The 19,441-nt window shown below is 41.3% G+C and overlaps 1 protein-coding gene across 1 annotated transcript in view; it reads left to right on the forward strand.

Annotated features, from left to right (window-relative positions):
• Positions 1–19,441, forward strand: part of GABRG1 (gamma-aminobutyric acid type A receptor subunit gamma1) — a 656,698-nt gene that overhangs the window by 612,367 nt on the left and 24,890 nt on the right. The window contains exon 7 of the mRNA XM_078678237.1: positions 17,407–17,618. Coding sequence (XP_078534363.1) covers positions 17,407–17,618 — 212 coding nt within the window. The remainder of the gene's footprint in view (positions 1–17,406; positions 17,619–19,441) is intronic.

Below are 19,441 nucleotides of genomic sequence, written 5' to 3' on the forward strand. Positions count from 1 at the left end.
GACTCGGGTGGTTGCTGCGGGCTGCCTGTCTGCTGATCCTGCGGCTGCTTGGCTGGTCGGGGCTCAGCTGGTCGGGTCTCACGCTGTCGGTTGCTCCGGCGGCTCTGGCTGTGACGTTGCCTGACACGGCCGCATCGAGCACAGCGCCACGAGTTAGGATGGCGCCTAAGAACGTTTCCAGGGGGACCCGTGCGGGAAGAAACGCCGCCGCATCCGAGCCAGCTTCTACCACTGAAGGAGCAGATACCACGGTGATAACGGCGGTAACGGCACCATTATCTCTGGAGAAAAATGACCAACAACTCGGTAAGCAGTTGATCCCCGCGCCACTATTTGTTATTTCAACTGACTCTTTAGTTGCCAATGAGGGAAAACTGGTTTCAGGAAATAATGTTGCCGCTAATAAGAACTTTAATAATTCTGCGAATACGTCCATTACCCCTGTGAAACATTGCAACAATGTTGCTACTCTGGCTCAGTCTACAAGTAGCCACCCTAATTCTAGTTCTCATTCAGTTAAGCTGTCAGAAGTGCTCAATATTCTGAAGCATACCGCAGCAGACAAAACAATTAAGGTTTGTGATGTAAGCTCGAGGGCCCAGAACGGTCCCGGAAATCTCGAAAAAGCAGATATTAATGATTCAAGAACCACTGAACTTACAGAACCATCAGACAAGCCAGATAAATCATTATCTGAATCTTTTCTGGAAACAGATTTGATAGAAACCTCAAAAACATTAAATTCGTGGTGTCCTTCTATGGTTGCTTCTGCTGAGTCTGAGGGGAACGATTGAGTGGTGGAGTTAGTGGCCGAAAGGGCATCCCTGGCTATAGACGAGATGACTGATGCTACTGGCGAAGGGGGCGAGGTATGCTCCAACGACGACTATGAGGAACTTGTTGAAGAGATAAAAGACTCAGTTATCTCCCCGGTAGATGCAGCTAGACTATCTGGGGGTAAAAAGGGGATGGTTAAAGCAGAGAATAAATTAAAGAAAGGGAAGAATCCCAACATTGCTAACACCTCCATCTCTACCTCGACCTCGAGGGAAACTCATTGTCGATAAGAGCCCTCTTCGGAAATGGATCCAAGAGAAAGGTGGGGTCAAGAGTATGGTATTGCACCTCTCCAGCACCAGTCCCCCGGAGGGCGATTACTTGAATGATCGCTCTTTATCTAATTGCTCTACCATATCTTCTCTACCCACAGTGCATGTAGGCTCAAAACCGGCCTTATCAGAGTGGAATCAGCCTTTATCTGTATCTAGAACCACGACAGCAGTACCAGCAGTAACTGCACTAGGGTCTGCTTCAGTGGCCACTTTAGAGGTGAACAATCATATTTCAAGCTCTGAATTAACCCAAGTGGTCACCCCGCTTATATCCCCGCTCACAACCAGTACAACTAGTGCGATTGCTCCTGAAGATCTAGAAGATACTCTTTCCCCACTTAATCTGATACTACAGACATTAACCGATCACCGACAAGAAGTACAACAACACTTCCTGCAGTTGAGGGAAGATAATAGTAAAATGCAAAATTCCCTAAAGCAGATGGCCGGCAAGCTTGGTGGAATAACCCAGGAGATTGAAGGACTACAACAAAGGGTGGTGGGGGTGGAAGAAGCGTCTGCTCGCACAGAGACTCTGGCAAATAAACACGAGGCACAGATTGGGAGCTTACAGATCAAGCTGGAAGATATGGAGAACCGGCAAAGGAGACAAAATCTCAGACTTTTTGGAATACCAAAAGGGTCAGAAGGGGCAGACCCGAGGGTGTATGTAGTCCAACTGTTCCAAAAGGCTTTCCCGGATGTGTCTGACTGGGACTGGGACTCACAGCTCCAAAGGGTTCCTAGACTACAGATAAACCAGAGAAATAAGAGGGGCCAATTCCCTCGCCCCTTCCTGATTTATTTTGGGAACTTCCTATTGAGACAGGCAGTCTCACTGAAAGCCAGACCTAATTCCCCTGTCACAATAGAATCTGTCTCCTTTTTTTGTACGATCTGATCTAAGTAAAGCAATGATGGAAAGACGCTGGAAGTTGTGCCAGCTTATAGATCCATTTAAATCTCTGGGGGGGCAAGCTTTCCTCCAAGAACCAGCTCGTCTAAAAGTAATCAAGGGCAGTCACACATATTTTTTCACGGATGATAAGGAAGCGGAGCAAGCACTCTCTAAATTAACATCTTGAAGACACGGTGGGGGGCAAAGGTTTTTTGCTTAGTATGTTATAGCTTAATTACTCTGTAACTTAACACCTGCGGTCAGGCGAAGGCTATCTAAGCTCTCTTATCCTCTTTAAAGTGAAATGGAAATGTAGCTCTTTGAAGGCTTACTTAATGGTGATCTGTTCTGTTCTATTCTTTACCTTTTTCTCTACTGTTTTGGGGTTTTCAGGTCAGGTCACTATTTAGGCAATATGGTATTTTTTCCCTTTTTCAGTTACTTACAATTATAATAAACTATAACTTAACCAAAAACTGTTAGACAGATTTTTTTTTCTTTTTCCTCTTTGTATTGATGTAGGGTTGCAGGGGTGACCTCCAATGCTGTTACTCTGCAGGGCTGCCAAGTCAGCGGCAACAGGATATAGAGGGGTATTCTCCCCTAAGGGACAAGGGGGAGGGGAATGGGGTGGGTGGGCTTAGGGGTGGTTGGCTTCATGAGGTGGTTAAACATTTTAAAAGTAACAACATGAGAATGAGGTTTGTAAAATGTGATAATAGGGAGACAGTTATATGTATGGTTAGAATGGAAGGGGACAACACATCAATGAGATGTATCGATTGAGATGTCTAGCCTGGAACGTAGCAGGTCTTAATAGTGGAAATAAGAGACGACTAGTTTTTGAGGAGCTAAGAATGTATAACCCTCAAATAGTTTTATTATCAGAGACACATATTTCCCATAAAGACCGGAAGTTACTGGGGCAATTAGGCCATGATGTAATAGTCTGTTCAGCATTAAATGTCTCAGTACGAGGTGTTGGTATTTTGAAACAAAAACAGTTTAGAGTAGAAGTTGTTAAAACTGCCCTGGATAATGGGGGAAGATGGGCTATTGCTCAATTAGTATTGGAAAACTGTAAATATGTATTTTGTGTTATATATGGACCGAATAACGATGATCCTTCTATTATCGACCAGTTGAACATTGAGCTGCTGGAATGGGAAGGAGAGAGTATAATTTTGGTGGATTTTAATTGAATAATGAATTATGACATAAATACCACTAGACAGGCAGCTTTTCAACGGATGTGCAGGTCACGAGCCGCCGTAATAGAATTGAGGCGCATACACAACATAAAGGATACATGGCGCACAATACACCCTAATGTAGCAGGGTATACTTATTACTCTGCACCACATAAGTCACGCTCACGTAGATATATGGCTTGGGCTTACGGTAAGATCTTAGAAACCAGCATAATGGAGATATTCCCAAGGGTCACTTCTGACCACAATCCAATCCTTCTCTCTTTCAATATTTCACAAAAAAGGCAGGGTCCAAGGCCACTCTTGTTTCCTAGATATTTATTATCAAAAAAAGAGTTTATCTTACAACTCAGGAAACATCTGATAGAGTTTATTGAAATAAATATTAATTCCGCTCTACCTACTGTGGTGTGGGATGCCTGTAAGGCCAGTATAAGGGGGTACGCACATCAGTTTGTTTGGAGACAGAACTTAGAGTGTAGGAAAGTAACCGAAACGATGATCACTAATATATTGTCACTGGAAAGCCAATTAGTGGAGGCTCTATGTGAGGGTTCAAAAAATGTAGTTGTATTGGGTTATAAGCTGGTGAATCTCAAATCTGCTCTGAAAGCCACGTTTAGAGAAAAAAGCAGTATAAAATTGCATAAATATAATTTGTCTCAATACGAAAGTGGCAATAAAATTGGCAAGATTTTAGCATATAAAGTTGCGGACGATAAGGCTAAAACATTGCTAAAGACAATAAAGGGACCTAATAATTTGGTATATAGCCAGCCTGTACAGATACTGGAGCAATTTGTCAATTACTATAGAGCCTTGTATACTCCAGAAAGTTATCCTACTATGAATAACATACGAAGGTACTTGGATGCTAATATAATAAAGAATAGGGAAATAGAAGGATTTGATTTATTGATGAGAATATAACTATAGCAGAGATTAGACTTGCAATTTCTGCTTTGCCATCGGGTAAAGCTGCTGGGGAGGATACGTTACCATTAGAATTATACAAACTCTGTACTGATGAACTACTTCCACTCTTTAGCCAGGTAATTAGTTTAATTGGCGCAGGCGGAAAAGCCCCTAACTCGTGGAATACTACAAAGATTGTATTTTTTTTTAAATAAGCCCTCTGATGAGTGTGGGTTATATAGACCCATCTCACTCATAAACACTGACGCAAAAGTGTTTGCTAAAGTTTTAGCTACACGACTGGCGCCACTTATCCCGAATCTGGTAACCCCTCAACAGCACAGATTTGTTATGGGCAGAGATACAACAGCTCATGTAAACATGGCTATAACAGCATTTGATGTGGGCAGAGAATAATTCCACCCCACTCGGTATGATACTGCTGGATGCTGAAAAAGCTTTTGACTGAGTGGGGTGGGACTATCTCTGGGCAAGAATGATAGCCCTTGGCTTTAAAGGTCAATATCTAAGGTGGATACAAGCTCTATATGACCATCCAACTGCTAAAATTAGCTATGCAGGGATGATATCCCCTGATTTTATAATATCTTTGGGTACTCGGCAAGGGTGCCCTTTGTCACCCTTGCTGTTTGCACTGTCTATGGAGCCGTTTCTTTTTGCTTTACAGACTCAATTTCGAATAGCTCCTTTTGATTTCGGCCTGAATTCGTTAAAAATCACAGCTTATGCTGATGATATTGCGATATACTCCACAGATGTGGTAGAAGGTTTACATGGGATAATCGAGGAGGCCAATAGGTACGGCGCAGTGTCCGGATACAAATGAAATACCAATATAACACAGATATTAATGAACTATAAATCCCAGGTCCCAGTGCATGGGGTATGTAGAGCAGCTACATATCTAGGTGTTAGAATCTCTTTTAAAATAAGCGAAATAATTGTAATTGACTATGAAGCTTTACTTAAGGAAACAGTCGTTACACTGAAAAAATGGCATAAGGTGCCGCTTAGCATCATTGGTCGGATCAATTTAATTAAAATGAAGGTACTGCCCAAATGTATTTATTTATTCAGGTCCATCCCATTATGTGTTAATAACTCCTTTTTTAAACCGTTAGATGGGATTCTTAGCAGTTTAATTTGGTGGTATAAAAAAGCTTGTCGATCACTTGCTTTGCTTAAGCTTTCATTAAATCAAGAGGGGTTAACTTTCCTGATTTTAGGTTGTATTTTTTGGCAGCTTTTCTTGGTTGTCTCGGTAGCCTATTCAATCCAAATAACCAATACTACTTTTATAAATTTATGTTGGGTGAGGACTCCAATATGTTTTTAGCTAAAGGGAATGACCCTAATTACTTCAAAAGGGTCAAATTCAAGACTGCAAGAGAGAGAGCTAAAACTTGTTTTTTGATTCTCACTATATGCACAACTTCGCTTTTTCATCCTAAACTCCCTTTGTGGGGCAATCCAGGACTTCCTTAAATTTTTCATGATGGGGTTTGCAATATCTGGGCTACTTCCGGAATAAAAACTTTGGGGGACCTTTATGTTAATAATGGCTTTATAAACATTGAAATATTAAAAGTTCTTTATATTTTGACTGAAGTTATGCAGTTTAAATATTTACATATCACGATTATTTTATATGCAGTATGAATTTGAGAAAGATTTCAGACTCAGATATTTGGAATTGTTTCTATTCAGTCAAGATTAAATCATTAATTAGTGAGGGCTATAGATGTCTCAATTCCTATAAGGCTGATGACTGTGTGAAACTGGCTGAGAAATGGAGTATAAGATTGGGTACAAACATTACTGCTAATAAGATCTCTGCCGCTTTCGGCAGTATTAATAGGTCAGTACAGCCCACTAGCTTAAGGCCTCAACAATATAAAACAATATGCTTCCTGTATTATACACCAGAAAGAATATCAAAATGGTCCCTAAATAGCCCAACCAGCGACCGGTCTAAATACCCCACATGTGATTTACTAGCAGCCGATTTAGAACATATGCTATTCACATGTCCGGAATTGGCTGAGTTTTGGCTAGGAGTTGCTCAGGTTCTGAATCAAAAACTTGCTAGACCTTTCTCTCTCACTGCATCAACTGTATTGTTAGGTGTAAAGACTCTGAATAGCCTACAGAAAGATCTAATAACTATTTTACTCCCCAGTGCTAGATTAATTATTGCCCGGGTATGGATATCACGGAATCCACTCCACATCATGGAATGGTGGTCTTTGGTTAAAGAAACATATGCTATGGAGTCCTCATTAGCTAAAATAGGAGGAGTACGATCATTAATGAAACTGGACAAAATCTGGGGTACTTTCATTTCAGATTGTATCTGCGTTTTGTATGTATCTGCTACTTTTGTCTTGCAACTGATTGATTTTGTCTGGAAAAATTAACTATCTGTTTCGGTTTTTAATTAGCTTTCCCCTTTCTTCACTCTTTGTCTTTTCTTTTTTCTTTCTTTCTTCTTAATCCCTATTACATATATGATTGGAATGTATTTCTCACGCTGTTAATAAAAAAAATTGAAAAATATATATATATATTATTTGACCCCAAAATGACAAACAATTGTAATACGTAGAACCAGTGTTATGAATTTTTGAAATTTAAGGTAAACATATGTCCCTAAAAGATCAAAGAGCCAATCGTGGACATCTAGTTGAAATGAGCCTCGGTCAAAGTAGAAACATATGGTCATCTGTGTTACAGCGCGGTTCAGACACAAGAGTGAGTTGGGTCTGGTCAACACTTACCTGCAAACTTAGGAGAACATTCACATTTTTTTTCCGAGAAGCTAAAGTTTAGCAAGGCAAGGCTGGTGTCTGAGAAGTAGGCGTCATTGTGGGGGAACTGCTGGCCGATATTGCAGTAAAAATTTCTACATTCGGACTTAGTCTCTTTTTTGAAAGTCAAAGATTTCCCTTGGGATGAGGATGGATGCTGTAAGCAATGAGTGTTCCATGAAGCCAGATACCCCTTTGGTGAATGACTTCTGAACAGGATTTGCAGCTGCAGAAAAGAATATAGCGGCAGCGGCCACAAAGTGAAGCTGACCTGTGATGCACCTTGGGCTGATAGACGAGCAGGTTGGTCGTGGTCTCCTCTTGGTTCTCAAAAAAGATTTTAGCCAAAAGTTTTCACAGCCCCAAGTTTGGGATTTGGGATAGCTGGACACCTTTAGCACCAACACTACATGCTTTAGGGAAAGAGGTGTTGGACTTTAAAGCCAAGTGCTTTCCCTACTTTTGAGAAGACTGGAGTTGGAATAGTAAATGATACGGCTCCAAAGTCCAGCGCTTTCCCTAAGGCATGTGGCTGAAATTATGTAGATGGCAACGGACTGGTTGGGAAAGACACATTCATTGTAAAGAAGGTAAATTAATGGCATGCATGGTAGACGCATGCGTAAAGGCATGCGTTGTTCTGACAAACAACCACACAGCAGGACACAACAGCAGGTAGTGATCTGAACATCCTACCACAGGTCCACAAAGTAAAGAGTGGGTCTGAGAGTCCTATTTTTATACCTGATGCCTCCTTTGAAGTAGGATACGTTTCTAGAGAATTCACTTTGAAGTGGATGAGGATTCCTGACTCCCCTGCCCTGTCTCCAAGCTGGGTGCATAAACAATGCAGGGGTGAAAAGTTCCTTGTGTGAAGGCAGAGAACAGCTCAGTCCCAAGTGGGGCAGTGTCCAGCTCCACTCCCTATCCTGCTAGTTTTTAACCCAGACAGGCACACCTAATGCCTTTATTGTGTGGATGTCTAGGAGGACTAACAAGGTCCATCTGCCAACTACATCCAGTCATGTGACCCAAGAACAGGCTGCAAGCACCAAATTGGGCAGGAAAATCTTACTTTGTAAAAGTTCCCAAAAAACATATGATGGACAGAATGCTAAACAAATTAAACATTCACCCCCAGTCACAGATCTGGGTGAAATCCATTGCTTTTTGCTTGCCATACCATTCCAGTTTGTACCCACCATATGCAAATCAGTCTTGACCCTACTCCCCACATTGTGAAGCATTCCGTCCATCAATTGTTTTTTGTACTTTCTAAAAGTAGCATTTTCAAAATCGTCACTCAAAATCTGACTCTACAACGAAAGAGGATTTTTAACTATAATTTCTCAGACACTAATTACTGAAATGTTTTTTTTGTTCCCAATCAAAAGTTAGCACTTATTAAATGTAATAAGGGAGCCCAATGTTATCCTAAGGCAGAGATAGATCTTACAGTAGTGAAAAACTGATTTAGGAGTTTGTCACTACCAGGACATGTAAAACCTAAAAGTACATATTCAACTTTTTAATTACAATGCACCCTCCTCTACGGGCTCTTCCCGGCCTACCTTAGGGGTGGCTTATATTAAATAAAAGGGGAGTTAAAGGCCTGAGAAATGTGGTTATATTGCCAAGATGAACTGGCAGTTTAAGTTTAAAACTGCATGCAGGCTGCAATGGCAGGCCTGAGACATGTTTTAAGGGCCTCCTTAAGTGGGTGGCACAGTAAGTGCTGCAGGCCTTCGAGTAACATTTAATATACAAGCCCTGGATTTATGATTTGCCACTCTAAAAGGGACATGTAAGTAAATTAAATATGTAAAATTTGGTGTAAGCCAATTTTATCATGATTTAGGGAAGGAGTACAAGTAAAGTGCATAAAGTCCTAAGGCCAATAAAATCAAAGGCCCGCAAAAAGTGGAGGGTAAAGGCAGAAAGCTTGGTGGAAGGCTACCCTAAGTCTGACATGTCAAACACGTAGCTTAGGTTCCAATCCTAGCCCATTGTGGGTTCATATATTTTCACATGGTGTGTATTAACAAAATACCTTTACTTAATTTCAATTATCAATTAATTGATGGGGAGATAGGGTTGAAGGAAATGGGTAGTAAGGGAATGAACTGATGCAATGCATGTCACAAAAAAACTAAGCCTGGATAAACTTTAATTGATAAAGCACAATTGATCAAATGATCACATTTTATATTAAGCAAAATTTGTTACATAACTCATCATTGCATACATTTTCACAACAGGAGACTGATTTACGGTGAAAAAGTCTTGCTGAGAGACTCTTGCTGCTCAAATCAGTCTCCTGCTGACACCTTGTGTTATTTTTTTTCTCAAAGTATGTCTTTGCATGAAAACAATCATGACATATATTGGCAAACTGCATATGCTTCAATTGTGATTTAATATAATTTTAATATGATTTTCATGACAATTTGTTGAGTAGTAACTTAATTTTATAATAGGATTTGTAATGCTGTAGTTCTTCATTGCTATCTCTCAGTCGGTTGACTCAGTGGTGCCCACTATAAGAATAGTCAGACTAACTCTCTCATTCCCTAATAAGCTAAGAACACTGTTGAATAAGTGTTATGCAGTTATGTAGCACAAGATACTGAACTAATACGAAATGGGGGAATGAAAGGTGGAATAAACATAAGGTGAAGCTTGAAGAACCACACTGTTGTATGATAGAAAACAGCTGATTAAGGCGCTGGGGAGAAAGGACTCAAACACCTAGAGGGGACTGCAGGAAAGCATGATAGGGAGACAGCACATAGGAATGGTTTATGTAATAATGGGAGACTATAGTGCTTTAGAAATGGGATTTAATGGAATGAAGAATGGACCTTTAGGAGACAAGACACAAGGCTATACATAGTGCGCAATTAATTAATAAGGGGCTTACAGCATGGGTACTAATAAGAGGAAGGCTATTGGCCACCATGTTTTTGGGGTAAGGCTATTGCTTTTTGAGTTTATGGAAAGATAGGCATAATTGGACTGCACTGCAGGTAATTCAGACCTGTTCACTGGTGGTATTCGGGAGATGGGACACAAATGGCAATGGATAATTCTGAATAGACTAATAATGATGTGGAACTAAAGAAAAAATGTTGTATGTGGGAATGATCCATCATTTACAAAACAAACACGATGATAACAACCTGATGTTGAACTGGGTTTATGCATAAACAAGGGGCAAAAACCCACTGATGAGTTTTGGAAGAAAATGCTTCTCCTAGTACTGGGCAAATTATGATGAATAGGGTTTGTGGGAAACATTATGTAGTGATCATGATCATATACTACTCTGAATGTGATATTAACACCCACATATGTGATACTGAATGTAACAAATAAGCTACCTGTGAAATTGAATGGCCTTGTACACATCCATGGCTCCAGTAGGTCCAAGAGCCATAGAACTCAATAGTGTACCTTGCACATTTTACAACAGCTTAAACTTGTATTCAAAACTGCCAAGGAAACCAGGATTTTGCGAGAATAATACGACCAGTCTTGTGTTAATGAATGAGATCATCTGCACAAGATCATTTTGTGCTCCCTTGAGTGGAAGATCCTGACACCTTTATATTAGATAAGTTTGTTAGTGAGAGTAACAATGGTCACGCTTCATTTGCTTGTATTAAGAGAAAATATACACATACTAGGTTGAATTTATATGAAGTTTAGCTCTCATCACTAACCGGTTTTCTGGTGAGTGTTCTGGTGAGTTAAAATCACTATTCCTTACAATCTTTTGTTTTGCTGCTCGCTACTTTGTATTAAGCACTAGTTGGACTTTAGGTTTCCTGGAGTAGGTTGTTTTATCTTTAACAGAAGGTGTAAATTATGGTGGTTGGTAATGGAAGGCAGAGTGCAGATGGCTGTACTAGGATGGATTAGGGCACTGCTACAGGAGTAAAGATGGCTAAAAAGCACATGTTCCTGCGGAGGGGTCCTAAAAAGAATGGCTATTATGGACTACAGTATAGAGTGGTTTTAAACTGTAGGATGTGGGCAGAGGGGCGTTGACTTCAAAGGACTTCATTATGTAGTAAGAGGGATTGCGATATTTGATGGTAAAGTATAGTCCATGGAGAAGACCAGAATAGACTCACAGGGACATAGTAGAATGGAACTTCACTACAGTGCAATGTGGACTACAGGATGTATTTGTGAGGAACTTGGCACTTCAAGCCTGATATGAAACTGCCGCCCCATTTACTGTTGTAAATGTTGCTGCTATTTAGATGCACACTGAGGTTGGAAAGGGGGAAATGGAGAGGGGAGAGAGACTGGGAAACACTGCTGCTCCAGTGTCTCTTCAGCTGTAATATAAGGGGACCTTTTTTTTCCAGCACCAGGCGATCAAGAGAGAAGTGTGGTCTGCATATAAAGAAATCACCATTGTGGTTCATAGTGTTTGTTAGACCCGGCCCTATTAACAGGTTTATCCCCAAACTTTTTGCTTTTTGCATCCTATTTTTCTGACCCTGTGTTTGTTGGCTACAGGATTCTGGGCACTGTGCCACTGCTGACCAGTGCTATAGTGTATATGCTCTCTGTATAAATTGGGACAATGATTGGTTTTCCATGTTTGGCCTATTTGATTTGCTGGTGAGTCCCTAGTAAAGTGCACAGTGAGTGTCTGGGTCTGTAAATCACATGCTACTATTGGGCTTGCAGCACTAGATGTGCCACCCACATGAGTAGCCCTGTAAATGTATCTCTGGCCTACCACTGTAGTGTCTGCGTGCGCAGTTGTAAACTGTCATGTTGGCCCTGGCAAGTGCACCCACTTGCCAGGCCCAAACCTTCCCTTTTCTTATATAAAAGGCACCCCTAAGTTAGGGCCAGGGTACCCAAATGGGCAGGGTGCAGCGCATGTGAATGGTAGGACACATACTGGTATGTGTGACATGTCCTGATAGTGAAATACTGTGTGTTTTGAAAGGCTGTCTGTCCCATAGGCTTATCACTTGGACTGTGCTGTAACATTTTACATGTGTAGCTTTCCATAGGGACAAGATTAAAAAATATGGTGTTTAGGCTATCTGAACTCCGAATTTATTAGTGCACCTTTTGGTAAAGATGTTTTTTAAATTATGTGTTTTAAAATGCCACTTTTAGAATTGTTTTGCGCCTCTGGCTGTTTCTGTATTCAGTGCCTGGTGTTTGAGTGACAGGAGCTGGGATGTGTATTCACTCTAGACAGTCACGCTTGCACCTGAATAGGCTGTGTCTCCTTTTTCACAATGCTGTCTCTACCCCCTGTGGTCACACTGCACCAGGGAGGACAGGCTGGTTTAGACTGGGTTTGTAGGCCCTTACAGCAATAAGGATAAAGACAAAATGGGGTATAAGTATTGCACCTAAAACCCCAGGACTTTAGATTACCTCCAGGAACAAGAGTACCCCACTAAGAAGAAGAGCGGAAGGATTGTGTGAGGGGCACTGCCTTTTCTGAGTGAGGGGTGGGTTGACTTGCAGTCGCTCCCTCTGTCTGTGGCGGAGGAAGAATAGGGCTGGCTCTTTCTGCCCTGCATTGGTATCGTGGTTGGGAAGGAAATCTCCAAGGACTTGTATGTGCTAGCCTCCTGTTAGAAGTCTAGGGGTACAAAAGACTTCATGGGAAAGATCCTTGCTGGATCCTTGCTGGATCTAAAAGTGACCTGCCTTGTCGGAGACGCTGTGTGAGGAGTGCTGTCCATGATTTGTGTGGGGGAGTGTCAGCCTGCAGTTGCTGCTCCTATCTGAGGCAAAAGAATGACTGAACTGTTCTTCCCCTTTATTTTATGTAAAAGTGCTAAGGAGTGCTTAGTTTTTGGAGTCCAGCATATGGAGAGCTCTGTTGAAGGGCCGCTTTTGTGTGGAGAAGCAGGAGGGGAGAGCTTCTTATTGAGGAAGGGCTCTCCCACCTGGCAGCCGGTGCATGTGTGCACCCACGAAGACACGGTGTGCCTCCGCAGTAAAAGTGCAGGGTGAGTGCTTTTGAATTTTTGCGATCCTAGCCCTAGGCATGGCCTTACATTGGAAATGCAGCGGTCACAGAGGATAGAAATCACACCATCTTAGGAAACCTCAGCAGTGCCAGGAGCTTGAATGTGCCCCCCAGGTGGTTGCTGTAGCAATGAAGGAGCTGCAAGGGAAGCTGGCTCCGCCCTAGGGTTGTTGGAGCACGCAAAGTTTTGGACGAGGCCGGCCCGCACGCCAGCAGAAAGGAGGCTGCATGCCCACATGAAGCGGCCAGTGTTTGAACTGGGTGAAGCGACCAGCAAGGGCGGTCGGATGAAACCCACACCACAGCACTCGTGGAGAGCAGGTACGGCGCCCCCTACGACAGAGCTGAGAGAGACCTTGGCACTCCTCTCAGATGCTCGCTGGATTCCTGTAGCTGGGTTTCCTGACGGGCCCGAGTTACACCGTCAAAGGGAATCGGCCTAGTATTAAGGAACACAGGACGCACTAAGGGAGGCCCACCAGCATTGTGGATGCTGGGAATGCCTGCAGCTGCACTGCTTACTGTCAGGCAGCTGGTTTTACTTTCAAGGCATTGATTAATATTTTCACACTGCTGGTGATAGACATGCAAGGGTACCTGTGTGTCTGATTGCAATTGAGCAATTCATGTATGGCCTGCACCGCCTTTTAAACCTTGACCTTATGACTTTCGTCATTTATACCCCAAAGGTGCTTTACATATGATGCAAAGGGTTTTTATGGCCTAATGTTGTGGTTTATGCAAGTTACACCTGGCCATGATAGAGGGACGAATACCCCTCTCAGAAACTGCACCACTTGTACAGTAATGGTGTTATGCAGAATGTTTTTACAATTTTTTATGACATGTGCAATGTAGAAGTATTTACCTTAGTGCACTGTGATGTTTACGTCCACTGCCTTATGACAAGGTGAATATTGGGTTAAGTGATCTGTGGTCTATGTGCTTATGGTCTAATATGATTTACATAACATGCAAAGTGATTCATGGTCTCTATATCTATGTAAATTGCCTAATGGCAAAGTGATTTATGATCAATGCAGTTTTATGACCTAGTGGTGCAGTGATTTTTTCGATTGTGGTCTAATGTGTTTTGTGTATAATACGGAGGATAATTTTTTTATATAACCTTGTGTGGAGTTTTTTCTTGTGGCATGCCTATAGTGTCACTGGTGTGTGTGTGTGTTGCGGACATGCTTTACACATTGCCTCTGGCAAAAGACTGACTGCTCTGCCAAGCTGCCAAGGGGGGAAGCAGGGGATATCTTGTGTGTGTAACTCCCCTACCCTGACAAGAGTGGTGGGTTCTGCCTGGCTTAGGTGCATACTCTACCCAAAAAAAAACCCCATCTCTAACAGTGTTCAAGCTGAAGGTGGTGTAATGTAGAACAAGGCCTGCGCTAAGTCTCCATGTTATTTACATGTTTTAACTTGCCATCTTTTTGTAATGGTTAATTTTTGCATATTCTACACTTACACAACAATGTTCTTAGAAGTTATTCTGCATACAGTTAATTTCTTAGCAAGAATTACCGTTTTTTATAACCAACTTTATTTCAATTATAGATACAGCAAGCATCATCCATACATTACAGATATGAGAAAGAGAGAAAATGTGACTGATCAGATCTGCAACAACATAGATAGCGACACACGTAACATAGCAATCAATATTATCATGTTTTTCATACACACTGTCTGAGACTAGGAACATTGATCGCGATGCCCTTGTACTTGGTTGTACGGTTGGGGAAAGTTCTGAGGCTTTAGACGAACCTTCGCATCAGTCCTGCACCTTTGACACAGTGCAATTGGAACAGTGCTTTTATTATATCAACTGCCTGAGTGCTATATTCGACAGAGGAGCACTTATGATGGTATTATCCAGGAACCCTGTGCATTCTGACTAAGATGCAGCCCTGCTGACTCTGACCTCTATCCTGCAAGAGGCAATAGACTGTTTTACACCAGATAGTCTTTCTGGTACATAATATTCAGGTATGGGGGGTTAGGCTATCCAAATGTATCAGGCAGATGGTACTCCCATTATGATCTTAATAGGATAGTTAGTATCAAATAGGAGTATAATTATCGCACAGTCATGTTATTATGATTGTACTGTTTATCTTTTTATACCATTCTTGCAATGCTGGTTACAATGCCTTGTTTAATCCTCCTAGTAATTGCAGCTCATGCATTCTATACAAGAGTATGATTGTTTCAATAAATATTTGAAAAGCCAGATTCATATATTTCTTGTGTTTACCTTCAACATGATTCCACGATTTCCTTGGGGAATAAGCAACCTCATGTTCGAGGTTGCAGATACCATCTGGTACCCTGGTAAGATTAGGGGTCCAGATAGGGCACTGTGAGCTAGCTGGGAATAGAGTCTACATTTTCTGATGATATGTAAGGACTGAGTCTGAATCTGATGTTTATTTTGTCGAGATACAAAGTCCTACTTAAGTTGTAGGAACCGTATAACAAAAGTGCACACTTGAAAGCAACTTCTATCTAAAACCCTGGATGATAATCAAAATGACGTAACCCACTCTAAGTTAGTAACAATAGCAGTTTCCCAGTAAATCATTCTCTTAAATGATGGAGAAAGATTAGTTAAGAAAATGTTTGTCTAATAGGCAGAACAAAGGTGTTGTAAAGCTGAGGACAGAGGCAGAGTGGGGAATGAAGATCAGCAAATATAGACAGCACAGCTACTGTAGACGGAGACTGATATGGTAAGTTCTGAGACAAGGGTGGCAAAGTAAGATTTACTGTACTAATGCACTCTCATGATGATAATCATAGATATTAGGAAGAAAACAGTCACAGGTATGCTCAATGTTAATGGATAAGTTAAAACACAGTGACAAACAGATGTAGCTCTGGTTTCCAAACTCTTGCCAATTGTATGCCCACAGTACTTCTACCACTGGTGCGTTCATGATTGTTGTGGAAGAGCAGATGATATTCCTAGCAATTAGGCAAAATGTCTCTGATACGAGCATCAATACCTGCATAGAGAGGAAAAGGAAACAACACCCCTCACCAAACTGAAAGACTAAGTAGGGGTAGAGGAACCGCGTGATTGATTATGGAGAAATAAAACAAAGGTGTGGGACAGAGACGCCATGTGACAAAATACAGGTAGAGTGGAACACCGTACAAAGTGACCAGTTGCCAGCCAGTGACTGCATGAGTTGCACACCTTCTTGTATGGGGAACCAGGTATGACTCTGAAATAAGCATCAGGATGAGAATGAGGATAGAAGAGACACTATATGTGAATCTGACATTGGTGTAACAACAAATGTCGCTTTCTTATCCCATGGAATGAGAAATCATAGGATGTATTAATTGTTTACAATACCAGTCTGTACAGATTAGCTTGGTAAAATAAAATACACTCATACATGTAAAAACACAAACCATAGGTTTCTTGCATAACTGTCCTTTTGGAGTCTGTCAGTGAAAAGGCAATACTCCCAACTTTAATGATCACATTGGGCACTATTCTCTATTTGGTGGGCCAAAGCCCAGAACAATGCACCACCCAGTCTGGGCAGCAGCACAATAATGATTGAAGTGTTACCAGAAAAATGCAGCAAGCTCTGAAGTCACCTAATCTCCCAAGGGTCCAACAAACCACCAGGCTTTGCCTGGAGCTCCTATCCTGAGAAGTCCGGTGTCATGAAAAAGCCTTGTTTCATGTCAATGAATCAAGATTCTACAGTGCCCAAAAAATGTACCCACCTGAGTTGGTACCCACAACAGCGGAATCCACATACTGTCTACACAGGAATCTTTCTGTCTTGGCTTCTCTCCATCATCTGTACTTTGCAAATGGTTAGAAGTGGTTCTGACATGAGCAGCCATGTGAATATAGTTAATGGTCTATATGTAAATCACTTGCATCCATGAGCATTCAGTTTATCCTCTAGGACCAAGCCCTCCTCCTCTCTAGTGTCCTCCAGGAGAAAGGAATGCTTACCTACCTATCATGAATGTTAGGCTAGGCTGGACCAAAGGCCTAAAACACTACCCATGGTTTCTTCCCCATGAGCTCCTCATTCTAGAAGGAGAAATGTCTCTGACTCTGAAAACCTCTCGAGCTTACATACATATTCTCAAAAGTAGCTTCCTTGAAGAGATACACATGTCACATCACTGCAGTCACTGTCACTCACACAGGACTTGGCCCAAGGCATAGTTCACTACCTCATCCTTCCTGACCAGAGATACAATATTGCATTCAACTGCGGATCACCCATTGACTGAAAAACAATGTACCTGTTGTACTCAGATATTGTGCGCTTTGTAAGCTCGTCTTTTGTGCAATAAAGCTTAGGAATTGATATTAACAATCCAAAACATGTTTGACTGAGTGGTTAATTAGAATTTTATTCCTTTTTCTACCTAGGAATTACTACAGTTTTGACGATGACAACTCTAAGTACTTTTGCAAGGAAGTCACTACCCAAGGTGTCCTATATTACAGCAATGGACCTCTTTGTTTCAGTGTGCTTTATCTTCATATTTGCTGCATTAGTGGAATATGGGACATTACATTATTTCACTAGCAACAGATCAAGAATGAAAGTTAAAGAAAAGGAGGCAAAACATAAGACATCAGTAAGTTTTAACAGGTTTCCTGATATTCTGAATTTCCATTGCATGCATTCATTCATTCGCCATAACATAATGTAAGAGGCTGTTAAAGTGTATACTTAATTTGAGGCCCAGTTTAAATCGTAAAAAACGTATAAGAGTTAGGGCTACAGAATTCACAAAGGATGTATTTGTTTGTGTATTTATAGTGCTTGCTTTCTCCCTAAACTGGACACTTCATGAACTGCAAATCGTGTTTCCTTATATGTGTGTCAATAGTTAAGACAGAGGAAAGGGTGATACACCAGTATCCCGAGTAAGTCACAACTTGTGGTTACTAGTTTTGTTCCAATGCGAAAATGTCTTGCTTCAATGGTTTTCCATGGAGAGGAATATAGTATTGCGGTCTGTGTAAATGTATAATGTGAGAGGGAAAAAGGCAGTTGCTGGCTGATCTCAGACAGGTTCATGCCTGAGATTCTTTGATATAGTTAGGAGGTGACTATATTACTTACTAGCTGCGGTATGAGTTATAACTGTTTCTACTATGCCCAAAGTGTCCACACCCATAAGCAAATAAGCTAGAAAGGTCATATTTCTTTTGTAGGTGATTGATTCGGGGCATTCTCCCAGAATGTCTTATTAAACAATCATCCCAACAAAACATCATAGTCAAAATATTGACTACTTTAAACACTGGTAAGATAATATATACATTATATGTAAATGTAAATGTACAGGAATTTATATAGCGCAAATCACCGAGCGGTTTCTAAGCGCTTGCTTAGGGAACCCGTCCTGGTATTCCCCTGTGAGATAACCCCGGCAGGGTATCCACAAGGTGAAAGCCAGGCATCCCGCCGCGAGGGGCCGTTGTGGAGATTAAGCAAGCTATTGCCCAGAGTCGCAGAGTGCGAACCCGTGAATCGAGTAGGCACCGGAGCGAGAATTGTCGAGTCCATGGACATTTTAGGACTCAAGACCCCGCCGAGCCGGGAATTGAACCCTGGTCCCGGGCTGACCTCTGCTTCCAGGGCTGCCTCCTCTAACCAGTGAGCCACACTTCTCCACAAATTATATTATTGATTACTTTTTATTTTTTTTCACTTGGTTATTTGGCAATGATAGCCCACTTGGCCAAGATACATATGTCACACTGTAGAAGGACCGAGAGTATTGGTTCAACATAACAAGGGTTTGTTATGATACCATTGGCATTATAATGGACAATAGACGATGGTAAATCATTGTTCAGAAATTAATCAAAAGTAGGTTGCAGACAAAGTAAAGTTGTTGTTTCAATGAAAGAAGAATAAAATACCATAAAATATAAGTAATCAAATGTAATGCATATTTGTCATGACTGACCTGAACCTGCCATGTGTTCTACTTAAACCTTATAAATTTGTCAAATTTATTTGAAAATCATGTTAGATGTAATTTTGTCAAACTCCTCAGGTGTCAAAACACAATATTTTCAAGGGGTTTAGATGTGGTATAGCTAAGAATACTAAATGTATACTAATATTGTAGGCAGTATATCAACTACCACAATATAAGTATGTAAATGTATAAATAGATGTACCATTGCTGAAGCCATATGTATGTGCACTCACTATATATATGAATATATATATTAACTACTGGCGGTGGCCAGTAGTTAGAATTAGTTAGGAACATGTTTCCACAGGAAAAGCGTTTTTTGACTTGCCTATATCTTTAGTGCTGTTTGACGAATCTTCATGACATTTTCCCGCCAAAAAATGCCAGGTGGTTCTTGTTGTGCATGGAATGTTTAGGGGCGATCTGTCAAGGGGGGGTATAAAAAAGCATTTTTCCAATGTTCA

The sequence above is a fragment of the Lissotriton helveticus genome, chromosome 2_2 (genome assembly GCF_964261635.1).
Source record: "Lissotriton helveticus chromosome 2_2, aLisHel1.1, whole genome shotgun sequence".
NCBI lineage: Eukaryota > Metazoa > Chordata > Amphibia > Caudata > Salamandridae > Lissotriton > Lissotriton helveticus.